General features: G+C 33.9%; 2 protein-coding genes across 2 annotated transcripts; one reads left to right on the top strand and one right to left on the bottom strand.

Annotated features, from left to right (window-relative positions):
* Window positions 1–2,130: 2,130 nt before the first annotated feature.
* Window positions 2,131–2,793, bottom strand: LOC113759607. Its single transcript, XM_027302186.1, has one exon. It carries the CDS (start codon window positions 2,791–2,793, stop codon window positions 2,131–2,133), a length of 663 nt encoding a protein of 220 aa, XP_027157987.1.
* Window positions 2,794–6,404: 3,611 nt separating this feature from the next.
* Window positions 6,405–10,474, top strand: LOC113759606 (MDIS1-interacting receptor like kinase 2-like). The gene is made up of 3 exons (XM_027302185.1): window positions 6,405–6,678; window positions 8,194–9,765; window positions 9,869–10,474. The coding sequence occupies exons 1-3, from the start codon at window positions 6,405–6,407 to the stop codon at window positions 10,171–10,173; spliced, it is 2,151 nt and encodes a 716-aa protein (XP_027157986.1). The 3' UTR covers window positions 10,174–10,474.
* Window positions 10,475–17,417: the final 6,943 nt, after the last annotated feature.

Raw genomic sequence — 17,417 nt, 5'->3', positions numbered from 1 at the left:
TAAATTGCTATATGCATTCTGCTCTTTGGGATAATTTTACAAGTCCCTTGGGATTCTGGTTGATGGAATGTACAGCAGGGAGGACTAATTGCAGGTTGTTTCCATATTAAAAAAAAAAAACAGGGAAAAAACTCCTGGCAATTAAAAGTGTCAGCATAGCTTAGCTTCAAAAAACAGTAATGACAAATGGGCATGTCGTCCAAAGCACATGGCTACGTGTCCTTAAAGCCATATATTAAGACAACTCAAGATGCCTTCATAAATTGGATATCCTACTGATCCGCTACTGATGTTCTAATGCTATACTGACACTTTCGATTATCACAAAAAAAAGTTTTTGTTGGCAGAGGGAATGCTATAGCAGCATGGTTTTCCTAACACATTTGAATGCTGCTAAAGATTTGAGGCTATCCTCACATTGAAAAGGACAACACTCGCCCTAGGTGTGAGGATAGATAAAGTGTCAGGTTAGATTATCTATACTGACACCTTTAAATGCCGTTAAAGGCCATTTTTGTTGTAGTGTGATCTGGTTACACTGAATTATTATATATATATATATGTTGTCCTTATATTGATCAATAGATCAATATGAATGAAAATCAAGTATATTTTTTGATAGAAAAAAAACCTATAATATTAATGAATTGATGAGCCGATATAAAGAGTGGATCGAAAAAAATGTGGGCAAGAAACCACCCACATGATAGAATCATCAATTAAACTAGCATACTTTGCCATCTCAAGGGCAACAATGTTAATATCCTTAACCACTCAACTAACGTTCCAGGTGGAAAAATTTTGCAATGCATTTGTTACATCAGCAATTAAAACTTCTATGTTTTGGAGATTCTTCAAGATGGTGGTTAAATTTTTAACTGCAATGTAAAATTTTAGAATTCGCCAGTATCATTAGTTCTAAACTTTCACCTCAGAATTCAATCAAATGCTTCTCCTAATTCTGGCCAAATTATCCTCACTTCTGAGGAAGTTTTGCAGCCTTTAACTAACAGGAAAAGAAAAGGTTATATTAACCTGAAGGCAGACAATACTTGAAATTAAACAGACACATAAATGTTCTGGTACCAATACCAACTAAATTCTATTTTGGCAAGTACTACGACCAACTAAATCTGCCTATAGAATTGGTAAAAGTTTAGCTTTGTGGAATTTCTGACTGCCCTTGCCTTTCATGAAAATATACTGTCAAATAACTTTGCATAATCCATGCCAACAAAATATAGAATTATAACATAATTTGCTCAGCCTTGTGCTCCTTCTCCAAGAGTTACTCGAGTTACCTTTTTTTTTGTATATTCAATAGGAAAAATTAGTCATAGAGGATAAAAAATGGTCAATCTCATGAAAACATTTTCATTGCTTTAAATTTCCCTTGTAGACATCTTATTTGTTTCAATCTCAAAAAGAAAAAAAACAAAGAAGGGCGGACAGAAAAAGAAGACCCTTGAAGTCTTCCATGTACGGAGGGGATAAGTACTTGCTTCATTTGTGGTGCAGAGTAACAACGCTAGCCAACTTGAGTTGAAGTTGAAATTGTCATTGGGCTCTTTCGAAATAATCTCCATATTCCTTTTGGTCCTACTTTTCCCATCGTGATAACTGAGTCAATACGCAACGTTTGAAAAATACTGGTGGAGGACAAGAAGGGGAGAAGGAGAGAATTGACTAAGGGAAAGCGTTGGCAATGGCCAATGATTATGATGGGCTGGGGTGGGTCGCGTGGGTGGAGGGGCAGATGGTTGGCGAATGGCCAAGGATTACATTGGAGGGATAAGGAAAATGATCGGTGAATGAATGAATGAATGGTTTTAAGTGAGCACGTATCCTTTTAATAAATGAATAATTGATTCTTGAATGGCTGCTTATTACTGTGTTAAGTATGCAAAATGCTAAATGTAAATGTTTCCGTATATACCTGCTTAATTGCTTGTTTAGGAACCTCACTGACTTTTTAGGTCATTCCGTTAGTTTGTTTTCCTTACAGGAGTGGAAGTCGGAGCAAGTACGCATGAACTAGTGTACATATATATATTTTTTTCCAGAAACGATAGAAATTTTATTGCAAATAAAAGGATAGTACAATATATGAGCAAGGGCTCAATTTGGACTTTACAAAAGTGTACTAAGACACAGAGGGTCTAGAATCTCCTCATCAAAGTGAAAGTGCATTGCTAGCTTACTTAATCTCTTACTTATGCTATTACCTTCAACGGGTAGGCTATCAAAAGAGCATCTCCTAAACAAAGAACTGATGTGTCTTATGTCCTCCAGGTGGCCTGCCATACACATGTCCCTTGAAGCTTGACATTTTATCAATTGTAACACCTGAGAGCATGATAGTAGAATCTTAATGTACTGCCAACCTTGTGCCATTATCTTGCATAGAGCTAGTTGTAGCGCCACAAAATAATCCAACGTAACAGAACCAGTGCTCCTCTCCTTCAATGCCCAGGCCGCACATATCTGGCTTTGAATGTTTTGTACTGTGATGCCAATGCCCATATTCTGCCCTTCAGTATGTTGGCCAACTGCAATAGATATGGTCCGCATATTGTCACTCTCCCCCACCATTTCATCCTGGACTTCTGTTGTCTCTGTTTCTGAGATGCTTAGCTGCTGCTCTATCTGTTGGGCTTTTTGGAATTCCTCCCACTCCTTTACAGCTTTGGTAATTACTGTCATGGGATGCTTATGTTTCTCTTCAAATTCAACTTCATTCCTTGCTTTCCAGATTTGCCACAAAATTTCCACAGTCAATGCTATATGTTGCATGAACTAGTGTATATAAGTTTCTTGTATTCGTACTTTTATGGATTGAATATAAGTTTCTTGTATTCGTACTTTTATGGATTGAATGTATTTGGGATATTTGACAATGTAAAGTTACGTTTCACTTTTAACTTGTAAACGAAGTTTGAATTATGGTTGCTTTGGGAACCTCCTATATAAATTTAGAAGCGTAAATAACCTTTTTCAAGAATGCTAGCGAGTGAGTTCCGACGAGAGTTAGATAGGCGATCCGCCAAACTCTTGGATTTGTTCCGTGGGAGGTGGGGTCTTCACATCTCATAACTCATTTGAATAAATTTTGCTTCAAAATACATTCTCCAGGATTCATCCAATAGTCATATATAATATTGATCATCGTTGGTGGATTTAGAATTTCCTTCATTTTGCTAAGGTTGCCAAGACATAGGCCTTGGTACTTGAAAATTTAGACGCTGTCCAAGTCATATTTAAAATGGCCTATACTGACCGCAAATAACCTGATGAACTTCACTGTCTGAACGCCGGTCTTTCTTAACTATCGTAGCTATAAATTTTATAATATAAGATTAGATTACAATTCTAATTTATGCTCTAAAATTTTCCTTTGACAGTTAGCCTTTGAGTTTTTGGCACTAATTACTACCCAAAAATCATTTCGTTGAAGTTTTTAACGTTGGTCTGTTGACATTAAACTCAAGAAAAGGAAATAGAAGGGAAGACGAGAAGCCCAAGTCGATTATACCTTTAAATTCATGCCAAGAATTTGGTAGTAAATTATAAGTACAAGTAAAATGAAGTGTAATAGCATTAATTAGAGTTCATGTGAAACTAACCTTAATTAACAAAATATAATGATGTCAAAGAAACCAGTATCGCAAAATATAATGATGCCAAAAAAACCAGTATCACTCTAATTTTTATTTTAACATCTTTAAATTTGTTATAAAATTACTCAGAGGTCAAAAGGAAGCATGATTCTAATATGTATTCCAAGTCACACTTAAGATTTAGTTAGACATGCCTGGTAATCCTGGAACAAAATATTTAAATGATGCCATTGGTAATCAAAATATTTAAACAATAAGAAACTCGACATGCATGTTAATTGGCATGGAAATAATGAGTTTTTTCCTTCAATAAATTCTTTTTCTTTTATTTTCCAAATTACTTCTATTTTTTTGTCTAAGAATTTTATCAAGACATACAATTAATTAAGTTTTGTTAAAACCTACAAAAGTCTTTTATATGTGTCGTTAAACGAGAAGATTGTTATCGATGCAACACTTTTTAAACAGTTAAATTTTCTTTTAATTAATCTTACAAGAATGAATATTTGAACAATTATCATATAAACATAACACCTATAGCGTGCAACGCACATACTCCCATACTATTTAGTATAAAAGTGAAACTTACATTTGGAAGGTTCAAACTGCTTGAACTTAACTCAAAGTAGCTCGATTTAAATTTGATTCGATAAAAGTTTGCTTAAGTTTGAAGTGATAAATAAACAAATTAAGGTTAAACACAATTTCAAATCTGATAAAATAATCAAACAAATTTAAATATTAAAATATTCGGATCGATTAAGCTCATTTACCCAAACTCCAATGTCAAGAAGAATTTCAAAATCTTGGATAGTGTTTGGTTGCAGGGAAAAGTGGAGGAAAGTGAAGAAAAATTAGTTATTTTTTCTTCATGCATATTTGGCTAGTAGGAAAAATTACTGTACCAATTTTGTTAGTGTTATTTTTTCATTAGTGTAGCAATTTTGTGTATTTCCTTGTATTTTCTTGCATGTTGTGTCTTATACAATTTGTAGGATTTTAAAGAAAAGGATAAACAACAAAAAAGCCCCATATAGTATAGCTATCTTAGAGAAAAACCCCCTATGATTTCAAACCATACACATTGGTACCTCATGGTTTGAAGTAAAGTGAAAAATCAACGGAAATCGTTAAATTTAATGCGTTTGACGTAAACGCACTGGAAATGCATATGGTTCTTCCAAAAAATAGTTTTTTAAGGCAAATTTTTATCTGAAATATCTATTTTGCTCGTCATACCTTAATAAAACAACCATGATTCTTCTTCAAATTTGCTTCGAACTTGTAAAAATCGACATTTTTTGCTTATATTATTAGTGAATGAAACGAATGAATCAAAACCATTTGTTTTAGACTATTTTTTGCTTTTATTATTAGGGCATTTCTGTCATTTCACTCAAAATTGTTTGTTTTAATGATTTTCGTCAATGTTTCAAATTATTTCAAACCATGAGGTACCAACACGTATGATTTGAAACTACAAGAAGCTTTTAGCTATACCACAGGGATTTTTTTTATTGCTTACCCTAAAGAAAAATAGTTAATTGCTCACGAAAGTTTCATCATCAAGCCTTAAAAGACTAAAGTAGGCCCTCATCTTGACTTAGTATTCATTAGGACCTTTGGCAACAAGATCCCAGTCTCAAATTTGTTACTCCATTTGTTCCAAAATGTTTCTCATGTTACAAAAGTCAAAATTATTTTATATTTTTATTCCCAATATTGTCCATTTCTTTATTCATACACATTGTATATTCAAATTCAAAATCTGAAATTCGGAGATAAAATTAGAAAGAAAAATATAACATCATAATCAAAACACTATTTTTAAAAAGTTGGATTGTCAAAGAGCGATAAAAACATATTGAGACGGAGGCAGTAAAAAACAAGCATAGCTATTGTATGCTACGATATTTTTACTTGATTCTTATCTTATAATATTATTCTTATACATAAGCGGGTTATATAAGGAAGTTATAAAGCTATTTTAAAACTTCAGAGGAGTTATATCGTAATATACAAAACTACGAGCGGTTATATATAATTTGTCCTAGAGTGCCGATGCCAGCCATATCCTTTTTGGTCAAGTGCTACGACCAACTAAATCTTCCTATACAATTGGCAAAAATAGCTTTCGGCAATTTCTGACTTCTCTTGCATTTTGTGAAATATACTGTCAAATAGCTTTGTATAATCCATATCCAGAAAATAGGGCCTGTTTGGCAAATAAATTTTTGACTAAGTCTGTCTGTTACAAGTTTTTTAACAATTTTAGTTATAGTAACCTTAAAATCTTCTCAAAGTTTTTAAATTATACATTTCAAAATATCCAAAAATTTATACACTTGAAGAATTTTTTCTACAACCTCTATAGTAAGTTACAATAAAATTTTAGACAAACATCCAAAAAACTCATTTGTCAAACGGGGCTAGAACTATAACATAACTTGCTCAGCCTATAGGTTCATCATTATTTAGGAATCAGGTGATCTCAACTCCTTCTCCAAAGGTACTCGAGTCACATTATTCTGTAGATTCAGTAGGAAAAATTACTGATAGAAGATCAAAATAGTCAATCTCGTGGAAAGACTTCATTGCTTTAAATTTCTTGGCCCAGTGTAATAGACATCTTATGTGTTTCAATGTCAACATTAAATGAAAATAAAGAAGAGGGAACCGAGCAAGAAGACCTCTGAAGTCTTCCGTGAACAGTTAGGATAAATACTGGCTTCATTTGGGGTACAGCGTAACAACGTGAGCCAACTTGAGTTAAACTTGAATGTAATCATGAGTTCTTTCAAAATGATCTCCTTATTCCTTCTGGTCTTACTTTTCCCATCATTTCACCCCAAATGTGGAGCTTCAGCTTATGCTGAAGAGGCTTTAGCTCTTTTGAAATGGAAAGCCAGTTTTCAAAATCAGAACAATAGCTTTCTGACCTCATGGAACCTTCAATCTATCATTGCCAAGAATTCTTCTAGCCTTCCATGCACTTGGGCCGGTATTTCCTGCGTTGTTGGAGGTGTCAACAGGTTGAACCTCTCAGCTTGGAGTATTAAAGGTAGCCTCTTTGATTTCCCATTTTCATCCCTCCCAAATCTTGAGTATCTTGATCTCAGCCATAATCAGATCTTTGGTTGCATACCTAAACAGATAGGTAGCCTGGCGAAGCTCATTTATCTTGATTTTTCAGTAAATGAATTGTCACAAGAAATCCCATCTGAAATTTGCAACTTGAGAAGCTTGACTCATTTGGATCTTGCAAGTAATCAACTTTCAGGTCCAATTCCAACAGGATTAGGAACTCTACATAATCTCATTGAAGTTTATCTCGAGGACAACAATTTAACAGGTTCAATTCCAGCCAGTTTTTGTGACCTCAACAGGCTAGTAGAGTTAAGCCTTTTCCAAAATCACCTATCTGGTCCCATTCCCAGTGCGATTGGGAATTTGACATCACTTCAGTTTCTTATCTTAAATCAAAATAATCTCATTGGTGTAATCCCAAAATCACTAGGCAATTTAACCAATTTAATTAAACTGCATCTCAATGACAATCAACTTTCGGGCTCGATTCCAAAGGAATTGGGTAATCTAAAATTCCTTACCAAGATGGAAGTAGGTGAGAACCAACTTATTGGTTCCATTCCTATTTCAATTGGTAACTTGAGTAACTTGGAATCTTTGTCTCTCCAAACGAATCAGTTTTCTGGTTCAATTCCATCGACTTTTGGTAATCTTAATAGACTAGTGAATCTAAGTATCTATCAAAATTACCTATCTGGTCCCATTCCTAGTGAAGTCGGGAATCTGATCTCACTTCAATTTCTTTTATTGTTTCAAAATAATCTTACTGGTGCAATTCCAAAGTCACTAGGAAATTTAACCAATTTAATTCAGCTGTATCTTTATTACAATCAATTTTCGGGTTCAATCCCAAAGGAACTGGGTGATCTGAAATGCCTTATGGATATAGCGATAAGTGAAAACCAACTCAGTGGTTCCATTCCTGTTTCAATTGGTAACTTGAGCAACTTGGAATATTTGTCTCTCCAAACGAATCAATTTTCTGGTTCAATTCCAACCACTTTTGGTAACCTCAATAGATTGGTGAATCTAAGTCTTTTCCAAAATCACCTATCTGGTCCCATTCCTAGTGAATTTGGGAATTTGATCTCACTTCAGTTTCTTTTTCTGAGTCAGAATAATCTTACTGGCGTAATCCCCAAGTCACTCGGAAATTTAACTAATTTAATTCAACTATATCTCTATTACAATCAGCTTTCGGGTTCAATTCCAAAGGAACTGGGTGATCTGAAATTCCTTATCGATATGGGAATAGGTGAGAACCAACTTAATGGTCCCATTCCTGTTGCAATTGGTAACTTGAGCAGCTTAAGAAGATTGCAGCTAAGAGATAACCAAATTTCTGGTACCGTTCCAGAAGAGCTAAGAAACTTGAAAAAGTTGGCTTTTATGTTATTGGCTCAAAATCAGTTCTCTGGTCCATTGCCAGAACTACTATGTCAAAATGCAACACTCCAATTTATTGCTGTATCTGGGAACATGCTTTCAGGTCCAATCCCTAGAAGCTTGCGAAACTGCTCAAGCTTAGTTAGGGCCAGTTTCAATGGTAACCATTTCCACGGAAACTTGTCAGAAATGTTTGGAATCTATCCATTCCTGAATTTCATAGATCTCAGCAACAATGAATTCTACGGAGAACTCTCCAGCAATTGGGGCAAATGCAAACTTTTGACGACCCTGATGGTTGCAAAGAACAACATCACAGGTGGTATACCTCCAGAAATTGGAAATTTAACACAATTACGTGCACTTAATCTTTCTTCCAATTATTTATCAGGGGAGATACCAAGGGCAGTTGCAAAGTTAGCTTCTATGCTTAAACTAGATTTACATGACAACCAATTTCTTGGTGGTATACCTCAGGAATTGGGAGGGCTAGTGGAATTTCTTGACCTGTCCACAAACTCCTTGAGTGGAAATTTACCAAAACTTCTGGGAGATTTGAAACACTTGTTTCACATGAACTTGAGCAACAATGTTTTAAGTCAGAAGATTCCACCCCAAATTGGGAAGTTAACCCAACTTTCTGAATTGGATTTGAGTCAAAATTTCTTCATAGGAGAGATACCATCCGAGCTTCAAAGTTTACAGAGTCTGGGGATGTTGGATCTCTCCCATAATAACCTCTCTGGTTTGATCCCGAAAACTTTGGCAGCACTGCCCGGTTTATGTCACATTAATCTTTCGTTTAATAATTTGGAGGGTCCAATTCCGAGTGGTAGAGCCTTTGCGAATCTAACCTTAGAAGAAGTAAAGGGAAATAAAGGTTTGTGTGGCAATATTACCGGGTTACAAGCCTGTGAAAGTTCCCCATCGAGTAAAAAGCATGGCATGGATAAAAGGAAGGAACTTGTTCTCGTAATTGTATTACCTCTTCTGGGATCATTCATGCTTCTTGGTGCATTCTTTGGAGTTCTCAGATTGCATGATCAAAGGAAAAGGAATTCAAGAGCGGAAGTTATGGAGGTGAAGATGGGCAATTTATTTGCCATCTGTGCTTATGATGCCAAGGCATTGTATAAAGAAATAGTGAGGTCTACGGAAGAGTTTAGTGAAATATTTTGCATTGGGAAAGGAGGTTATGGAAGTGTTTACAGAGCACAGCTTCCATCAGGCGATGTAGTAGCTGTAAAAAGACTTCACAACATGCCTAATGTGGCAAAGGATAGAAATTTCTTGAATGAGATCAGGGCTTTGACAGAAATCAAGCATCGAAACATTGTGAAACTCTTTGGCTTCTGTTCAAATGCTCAGCATTCGATTTTGGTTTATGAGCACCTTGAAAGAGGAAGCTTGGCCAAAATCTTGAGCATAGAAGAAGAAGCTAAGGTGCTAGACTGGCAAAAGAGGTTGAAAATCATTAAAGGTATCGCTCATGCTTTGTCTTACATGCATCATGATTGTTCACTAGTGATTGTACATCGGGACATATCAAGCAAAAACATTTTGCTTGATCCAGAATGTGAGGCTCACATTTCAGATTTTGGCACTTCCAAGTTTCTGAAAAAAGACTCATCTAATTGGAGTTCTCTTGCAGGCACCTATGGATATGTTGCACCAGGTAATTATAAAGGTTTTTTTTTCTTTTCTTTCCTTTCATTAATTTGTTAACTAGTAAATTCAAATATGATCACATATCATGATCTTCCAACTTTATCTTGTAGAATTTGCCTACACAATGAAAGTTGATGAAAAATGTGATGTTTATAGCTTTGGGGTCCTGACGATGGAAGTAATCAAAGGAAAGCATCCTGGAGACTTGATTGCTAATCTAATGTCTTCAAACCCTGAAGATATAGAACTAAAAGACTTGCTCGACCAAAGACTTCTGTATCCCAATCAAGAAATTGAAAAGATCCTAATGTCCATTCTCAAACTAGCAAGAGAATGTCTACATGCTGATCCTCAATGCAGGCCAACAATGCTCCTTATTTCCAGGTTGATGTCAGCTTGTGAACCATCTAAGTGACTTCTTGTGATTAACCGTGGCCGTGTGATTCTCTTTTCCATTTCTTTTCTTGTTAAATTAATAGATGCATCAGATATGTAGAAGTTGGATGATGTTTTTTTTTTTTTTTTTTTGCAAGTATCTTCCTAGCTATTAAATGCAGAATGCAGTGCCTTACTTTTTCCCCCCTACATAGCACAATCAAGCATCAGCAAAAGATGATATGATGCAGATGTATTCTTTGTAAGAATAAACCCTGCGTAGCTGAGAGATTATTATGGAATAGATACCATAACTAGTACTTGTTGAGTTTGTCTTTATATTTCACATAGGGAGTTTTACTAATAAGTCTTTCTATTTAGTAGTTATAAATATATTGGATTAAGTGAGTTTAAATATGCCAAAGGTTTTCGGGGCCTTATGCAGGTTTTTGAGTTAAGTATCAAACTTCCCCGTGGAAGTAGGTCATTTGATGGAACCACATAAATTTTTATCTCTATTTTATTTATTTTTGCTTTGTTATTTATATTGTAATTTGTATTTCGGGTTGCCAAAAACCCATTCGTCAATTTTCTGGACCAAACCTAACAATACATGGAGCAAATCAAGATTTTGGAAATATTTTGTAATTTTGTCATCCTGAAAGTAATAAGTGTAATTTTGGGTAAATTAATGTTTGAATGGATTCATTACCACCACGAGTCAATGTATGCCTTTGTGATTATAGGCTACTTGGAGCGGTTCTTACAAATACCTCACCAACACAATTTTGAAGCAGTAGCGAGATTCGAACACACCACCTTTTGGTGGTGACATTGCCTTTAGTCTTAATAGTCTACGACACTGTTTCTAGTCTTTGATCTCCTTGTAAATTAACTAGTAATAATTCATGTGCTGTGCACGTGAACATATTTTTCTAAGATATAAAAACATTTAATATACTAAAGTTCTTTGTAAAACTTTGATTATTGGCATAATATAAACTAAGAAACTATATAATGAGCAATATTAAGCAGTTGGTAGTTGTACAAAACATTTATTTACACAAAGTTTATTATACATTCTAATTGTATAAACTCATCATATTTTTTAAATAGTAATGATAATGATAATTCTATGACATTGTCTTCAATCTTAATAGTCTTTGATCTGATTTTTTAATCTCCTTGTATTTCAAAGTTCATATTTTAACTAGTCCATAACTTGGACTTTGTTCCAAGTAAACTCCTTTAGCTTGTCTTGTATTTTTTTAGTGCAGTTATAGACGAAAAGAATGTATTTAAGTGGGCTATTTTTGAAATGCAGTTGTTGATGAAAAGAGTGTATTTGAGACGGCTGAGATATATATTATCGCTGTTGATATGGATGTCCAAGCATGAAGACTATTTTTAAACATGAGCAAATCCATTGCTTCCCAGTTGTTATTATTACTGAATAGGTAATTATGGTAATTTGAAACAAGTGATCTTTTTCACACACACACACACACACATATATATATATATATATGTATGTATGTATGTATGAATGACTGAATGTACTGGCTTATATGCAAACCAATGTCTGTCCATTTGATCTGAATTAAGTTAAACATACATTCTGCAATAAATGGGAGATCCATATCAACAGCAAATACAAAAGCAAAGAAGACAATTACATTGTACCAAAAATGATGCAAAAAGAAAAAGAAAAAACAAATAAGAGAACCACCTTTAGTTAATATTATAAACGTAGAAATAATTGTAAATTTATGAAAAAGTATTGGAAAGTCATAAAAGAATTAAATTACTACGTAGATAAGCAAGTTAAAAATAATTTAGTGATAAGAAACATGAAGTTAGTAAGAGATTTTGAAATTTCTAAATAATTTAGAGATAATAAAACCCATTAGTCAATTGACAAATTGATAAAGGTTAAGGGAGAAAGTGATGAATTAGTCAAGGAGTTGTAAGGAGGGATTGACCTCCTCCCAAGTATAGTTTTTCTCGAATTCCCTCATTAAACATCTGGATAATACACAAATGTATTAATTTGATATCAAAGGGTCAAAATCATTGTGTCCAAGTATGTACCTCATAACCTTCGTTAAAACTAGTGAAACTTTCAATTTCAATCTGAATCTCTTCCTACTTTTTGGCTACACAAATTCTTATCATATCACGTATACTTATTCCACCTAATAATCTCACATAATTTTGGAAAGGAAAAAAAGTCTAACTTAAAAAGTATCTATTGCTTCTTTTGTTGCACTAAGAAAAACTAAGTCTACAACACATTCATAGTCAACCACACTGAATTCATAGGCACCAAAACTCCCACAACTTGCACTGGAAGCACGCCCTAGAAGATGCAATAGTTCACTGTTCTAGAAGCAGGTTTTCTGCTTCAAATTTTCACATGTCCCAATTAAGCCTGCCATTTCCCAGCAATATGAGAGGTGTAACCGTGTAAGTTACCTCTGTTGGCGTTTGATTAAATACCAAAAGAATATTTAAGAAGACGAAGAGTCATATGCATGGTAAATTATCACAATCAAAGTTGAACCGAGTATGTTCGAGCCAGAGGCATAGCGTCTAGCTAATGATTATGTAACTAAAGGCAAAGAACTTAGTCAACTTCAGTTGTTGTTGTAGCATGAAATTCCATTGGTTTCTTTTTCTTTTTGGCATCTATTTTATGTATTCAAATTAGATTTGATCGAGAAAGGTTTGAGCCAGTAGAGCATTTGGTAAAGCTATTTTTAATGATTATTCTCTGTAGATCATGGAAATTCAGTCGAAAAAAATAAATAAAAACTATTTGACAACCCTTTTTGAATAGACTTTGCTACAAAGTACATTGTCTAGGAGTCACCATATGGTCAAATTTATCTTAATTTCTCAATTATGCATCAAAATCAACAAAAGAAGAAAACTATACTTAACAAAACATTTGTTGATTACTCGTTGGTGGGTTTATGATTGACTTCATTTTGCTGACGTTACCATGACTGCTGTTGGTTTTTTGATAAATTTAGACACGGTCCAAGTCATCTTTAAATGACCACAGCCAACCTGTTGACCTTCGCTTTCAGGCTATTGAGTAGTAAGTAATTGTATTACATCACGTATAATTTCAAAAGTTTTCATATTTTGTATATTTTAAAATATTCTGAAAAATGCTCTTATTTTTCACATAATATAATAAATTTTTGGCATATTATACTTCTCGAATTAAAATTTGTGGAAAAATAATGACATATCTTTCCATTTATATATAATATAACACCTATATTATATCAAAATTTGTAAAGGTTAAAGATATAAACATATTAAGGTAATAAAGTTTTAATAAATTTAATATCCAATAAACAAGAATACGAGTTAAAAGTGATATAAATGTAGCATAATATTTGAAAATTGTAAGAGTTATCTGAATTTTTGTTTTGTAACTTCTAAAAATATTCATATTATGCATGTTCAAATTCATATACATAATTTTTCCAAACTCATATTTTTGAGTCGAGCTTTTAATCATACTTTTGAAAAAAAATCCATATAATATAGGTACATATTAAATTTCGTATTATACCCATCCCACATTTTACTAACTACGCTTTTGGCACTCTAGTCTTCCCTGAATATATAAATACTATATTTACTATAAGCAGTGAATAAAAAATTTATTAAATTACAACTATATCCTTGAGGTTTGTCTGGCTTCTCTATGACACTTTAAGCCATAATATTTCCTTGGACCGTTAATTGGCTTTGTGTTTTTTGGCATTAATTATTATCCCAAATCATTTAATTCAAATTTCTAAATTGAGTTGTTAATATCAAACTCAACAAAAGGACCTATGTTTAAATTCATGTCAACAATTTGATGTGTATAGAAAACGCAAAGGAGTTCATGTTAATTTTTATCGCATTATTTGTGAGTTATTACTCTATTTATATTCCATATGTATTGATCCTACCAATATGGATTACTAGTAATATATCTAAAAATATGAAAGAGCAAAGAACAAGTACTACAATTTTAGTTGCTTCCCTTAGAGTTGAAATGCAACTAACCATAATTAAGTAGGTATCCTTATCTTTTTATATAATATAAGAATGAGTTTTGGTCAAAGGAGTACTGTATGGGTAGGGTATTTTGGGAATGTGGAATTATTTGGAGTGAAGGTTGAGCTTTAGGTACAAGATTTGGCAGCGTTGGCTTTGTTGTTGTTTTGTAAATGTCCTTACATTATTTTTGGCTTATGAGCATTTTGGATATATGAGTTTATTTTAATCGTCTTTTTGGTAGTGGATGCAAGTCATGGAGCTTTATTTTTGGTGTGTTGTCTTAAAAGCCCATCAAAGGCCTTAAAAATGCTTGAGAAGCAGGAGGTTTTATCAATTGTTATTAAAGTGCTTTTTGATGTATGAGGAATCAGTTTTAGCCGCTTCTAATTTTTTACGTATTCCATTAATAGGTGATTTCAAATGGTTAGATCCAAAAAATCTATATAACATAAGGACAATTGATTTAGTTTTCCTAAACCATTCTTTCCATTCTTCCGTTTCATCAATTGTATTAAAATGCCACATCTATAATAATGTCAATGCACAACCATAATCAAATCAATTCATTATTGTGTAACTAATATTTATTTCTACTTAATCACCACTAATCCATTTTCCTTCCTCATTTTTCAGTTTTTTTCTACTGCTTATCAATGCCACACCTTTCTTCTTACTCTTTTAAAGTCTCCCACTTTCGTTAGCCACATCCACTACTTTCAGCTCAATTCCTTGCCTACAGCTAATGCTTTACAAAGTTAAATATCAACTACTTGTAATCTCGCCAAGGCCCATCTTCAAACCAAATTTCAGATAACTATGCTACTATACTTTTAGTTCAATTCAATTGTAAATTTCATAGTTGCAAAATATAGTAACTCATACTATGTAATACAAAATTATACATATTCTTGTAAGACCTTTTTCCATACCTTGTAGATCAGTCTTTGTTAGATCTTCCTTCCTCTAGTTGAATTTTATTTTTAACTCCTCACTTTTCAATAATCTTCCGTTCCTCTTCTATTGTAATGATAGGTCACGATTAATTCTTTGCTTCATGAACTCCCAAGCTTCTTGTTTGCCACTTGCCCTTTCAATATTTTTTAATCCATGCACAAAAAATGCAAACAAGGTAAAAGAAAAAAGTTTAATAACTTTGGTTTTTCCATTTTTGTATTCTTTATAATCACTTATAAATCGCATAAAACAAAATTCAAGTGTCTTCAAAAAAAGGAGCACGAACTTGAACCAGTTATCAATGATACAACATTAAACTTGAAATTGGACCATTATTTGTTGAAGTGATCAAAAAACACACACCATGATTCTCAAAAGATGGAAGACGCCATCAAAAATTAGTGTTCGTCAATACTCAGGTAATCAATTCTCAAATTCCTTTCGACATAGTTTTCTTTATTTTTACTATAACAATTTGCTATTGTTAAAGAATATTCTTATGCATTATATATCAAAATGTGCAGGGGGTAAAATATTGAAGCAACCATTTATGACATAGACATAGAATTTTTTGACAAATCTCTTTAAACTGGATAGAAAATACACATCTCCAATGCAACAGACTTCTCCACTGTCATAAACTAATAATCCTATCTTCTCATATTATAAACTTTCAACTTTTCTACTTTTCTCATCCTATGTGTAAAGTCAATAACACAAAACTTAAAACGATAATTACCAACAACCTTCAACGACGGGCTTTAATCTCCTGCATGTCGTGTGGGCTTTCCCCCAAGTCATAAAATTAAACACCACTTGTACACCTTCATATCTTGAAAATAACTATAGTCAAAATTTTCTCTACCTTCTCTTGAAAAACCCATTCAATAGTTTTTCTTTTATGGGTGGGAGATTTCAAATTAGAGTCTCGTTTCCTTTGCTCTTGTTTTGTATTCAATAAGTCTTTCCTAGAGTATCATATGAGAGTTTTTCTCTCCTAATATTTACTAGTGAGAGTTTTTCTATCTTCTAGAGTAATTCAATAAGAGTTCTCTTTTCTCCTGATATTCTAGTCAGAGTTTTCTCTTTAATTTTTATCATTTCTTTATTAGATTTAAAGATTTTTTTTTTCAGATTTGCATCTCAAATGTGGGATTTCTTGGGTTCTTCCATCATATCTTAACATCAAATTTGAGATTAAACAAGTTGGATAGCAAATCTGATGGCGCTAACATGCAGTAATATTCATTGCATTGCTCATGAATTATTTAGATTTAGAATATATTGGAGTTTCACATTGTAATCTTTATCATTTTCTGGATCTAATATAGTGATTTTTCAATTTTATTATATTTGTGATATATTCGATGTATTTTCTGCCCTTAGTACAAATTTCAAGGACTAAAATCTTTTATATAGAAAAAGTGAGTATCATAAATGTAATGGTGTGACAAAACAAAAAGAATAGCCCGAAAATAAACAAACTAAACTAGAATGGGTATACGGAGAAAGAGACAAGATTCTTTAGAGAATAAAGGGCCTGTTTGGAACTTTGGTTTTTTGTCAAGTTTGTATGATACTAGTTTTTTAACAACTTTTACTACAAGAACCCCAAAAATTTATCAACGTTTTTAACCTACACACTTTAAAATATCCAAAACACAAAAAATCCAAAATTCCCTTCCCCTTTTCTTCTTCTTCCTCCCCCACCCCGACCCACCACCACCTCCGTCGCCAGCCACCACCTCCGCCGCCGATCACCTCTTCCGGTGCCGATCTTTTTTTTTTTTTCCTTTCTCCCTCTCCCCCTCTTCCTCCCCTTCCATCCTCCCACTTTGCCCGATTTTGATCCTCTCTCTCTTTTTTTTCTCCCTCTCCCTTTCCCCAACTCCTCCCCCACCACCCTTCCCCTTCCCCTTTGGCCGATCTAGTCGCAAGACCAGATTGCACCGAGGGAGGGTGAGGGTGGCGGGGGAAGGGGAGTAGAGGGGGAGAAGGAAAATTGCAAAAAAAAAAAAAAAATTTTCAGATGCCGGTCTTCTTTTGCAGAGGCTGGAGAGGGAAGGGGGATGGGGAGAGGGGAGAGGGGAGGAGAGGGGTGGCGGGCAGAGGGGGTGCCGTGGGAGAGGGGAGGATATGGGTGGCGGGGGAAGGGAGGGGAAGGGGAGAGGGAGAAGAGGGTTGGCGGGGGGAGGGGGAGAAAAAAAAGCAAAAAAAAAAAAAAAAAAACTCACCACTGTTATGGCCTCCAAGATTCCAGTA

This window comes from Coffea eugenioides, chromosome 2, assembly GCF_003713205.1.
Source record: "Coffea eugenioides isolate CCC68of chromosome 2, Ceug_1.0, whole genome shotgun sequence".
NCBI classification, from domain to species: domain Eukaryota; kingdom Viridiplantae; phylum Streptophyta; class Magnoliopsida; order Gentianales; family Rubiaceae; genus Coffea; species Coffea eugenioides.
This window is presented reverse-complemented; position numbering and strand designations above follow the sequence as displayed.

What these genes read in the sequence shown, in the direction of transcription:
- LOC113759606 (XM_027302185.1), top strand. Translation starts at nt 6,405, where the DNA reads ATGAGTTCTTTCAAAATGATCTCCTTATTCCTTCTGGTCTTACTTTTC. An exon ending in CTCAGCTTGGAGTATTAAAG is followed by an intron (nt 6,679 to 8,193) that starts GTAGCCTCTTTG and finishes ACATGCTTTCAG; the next exon opens with GTCCAATCCCTAGAAGCTTG. An exon ending in CTATGGATATGTTGCACCAG is followed by an intron (nt 9,766 to 9,868) that starts GTAATTATAAAG and finishes TTTATCTTGTAG; the next exon opens with AATTTGCCTACACAATGAAA.
- LOC113759607 (XM_027302186.1), bottom strand. Translation starts at nt 2,793, where the DNA reads ATGCAACATATAGCATTGACTGTGGAAATTTTGTGGCAAATCTGGAAA.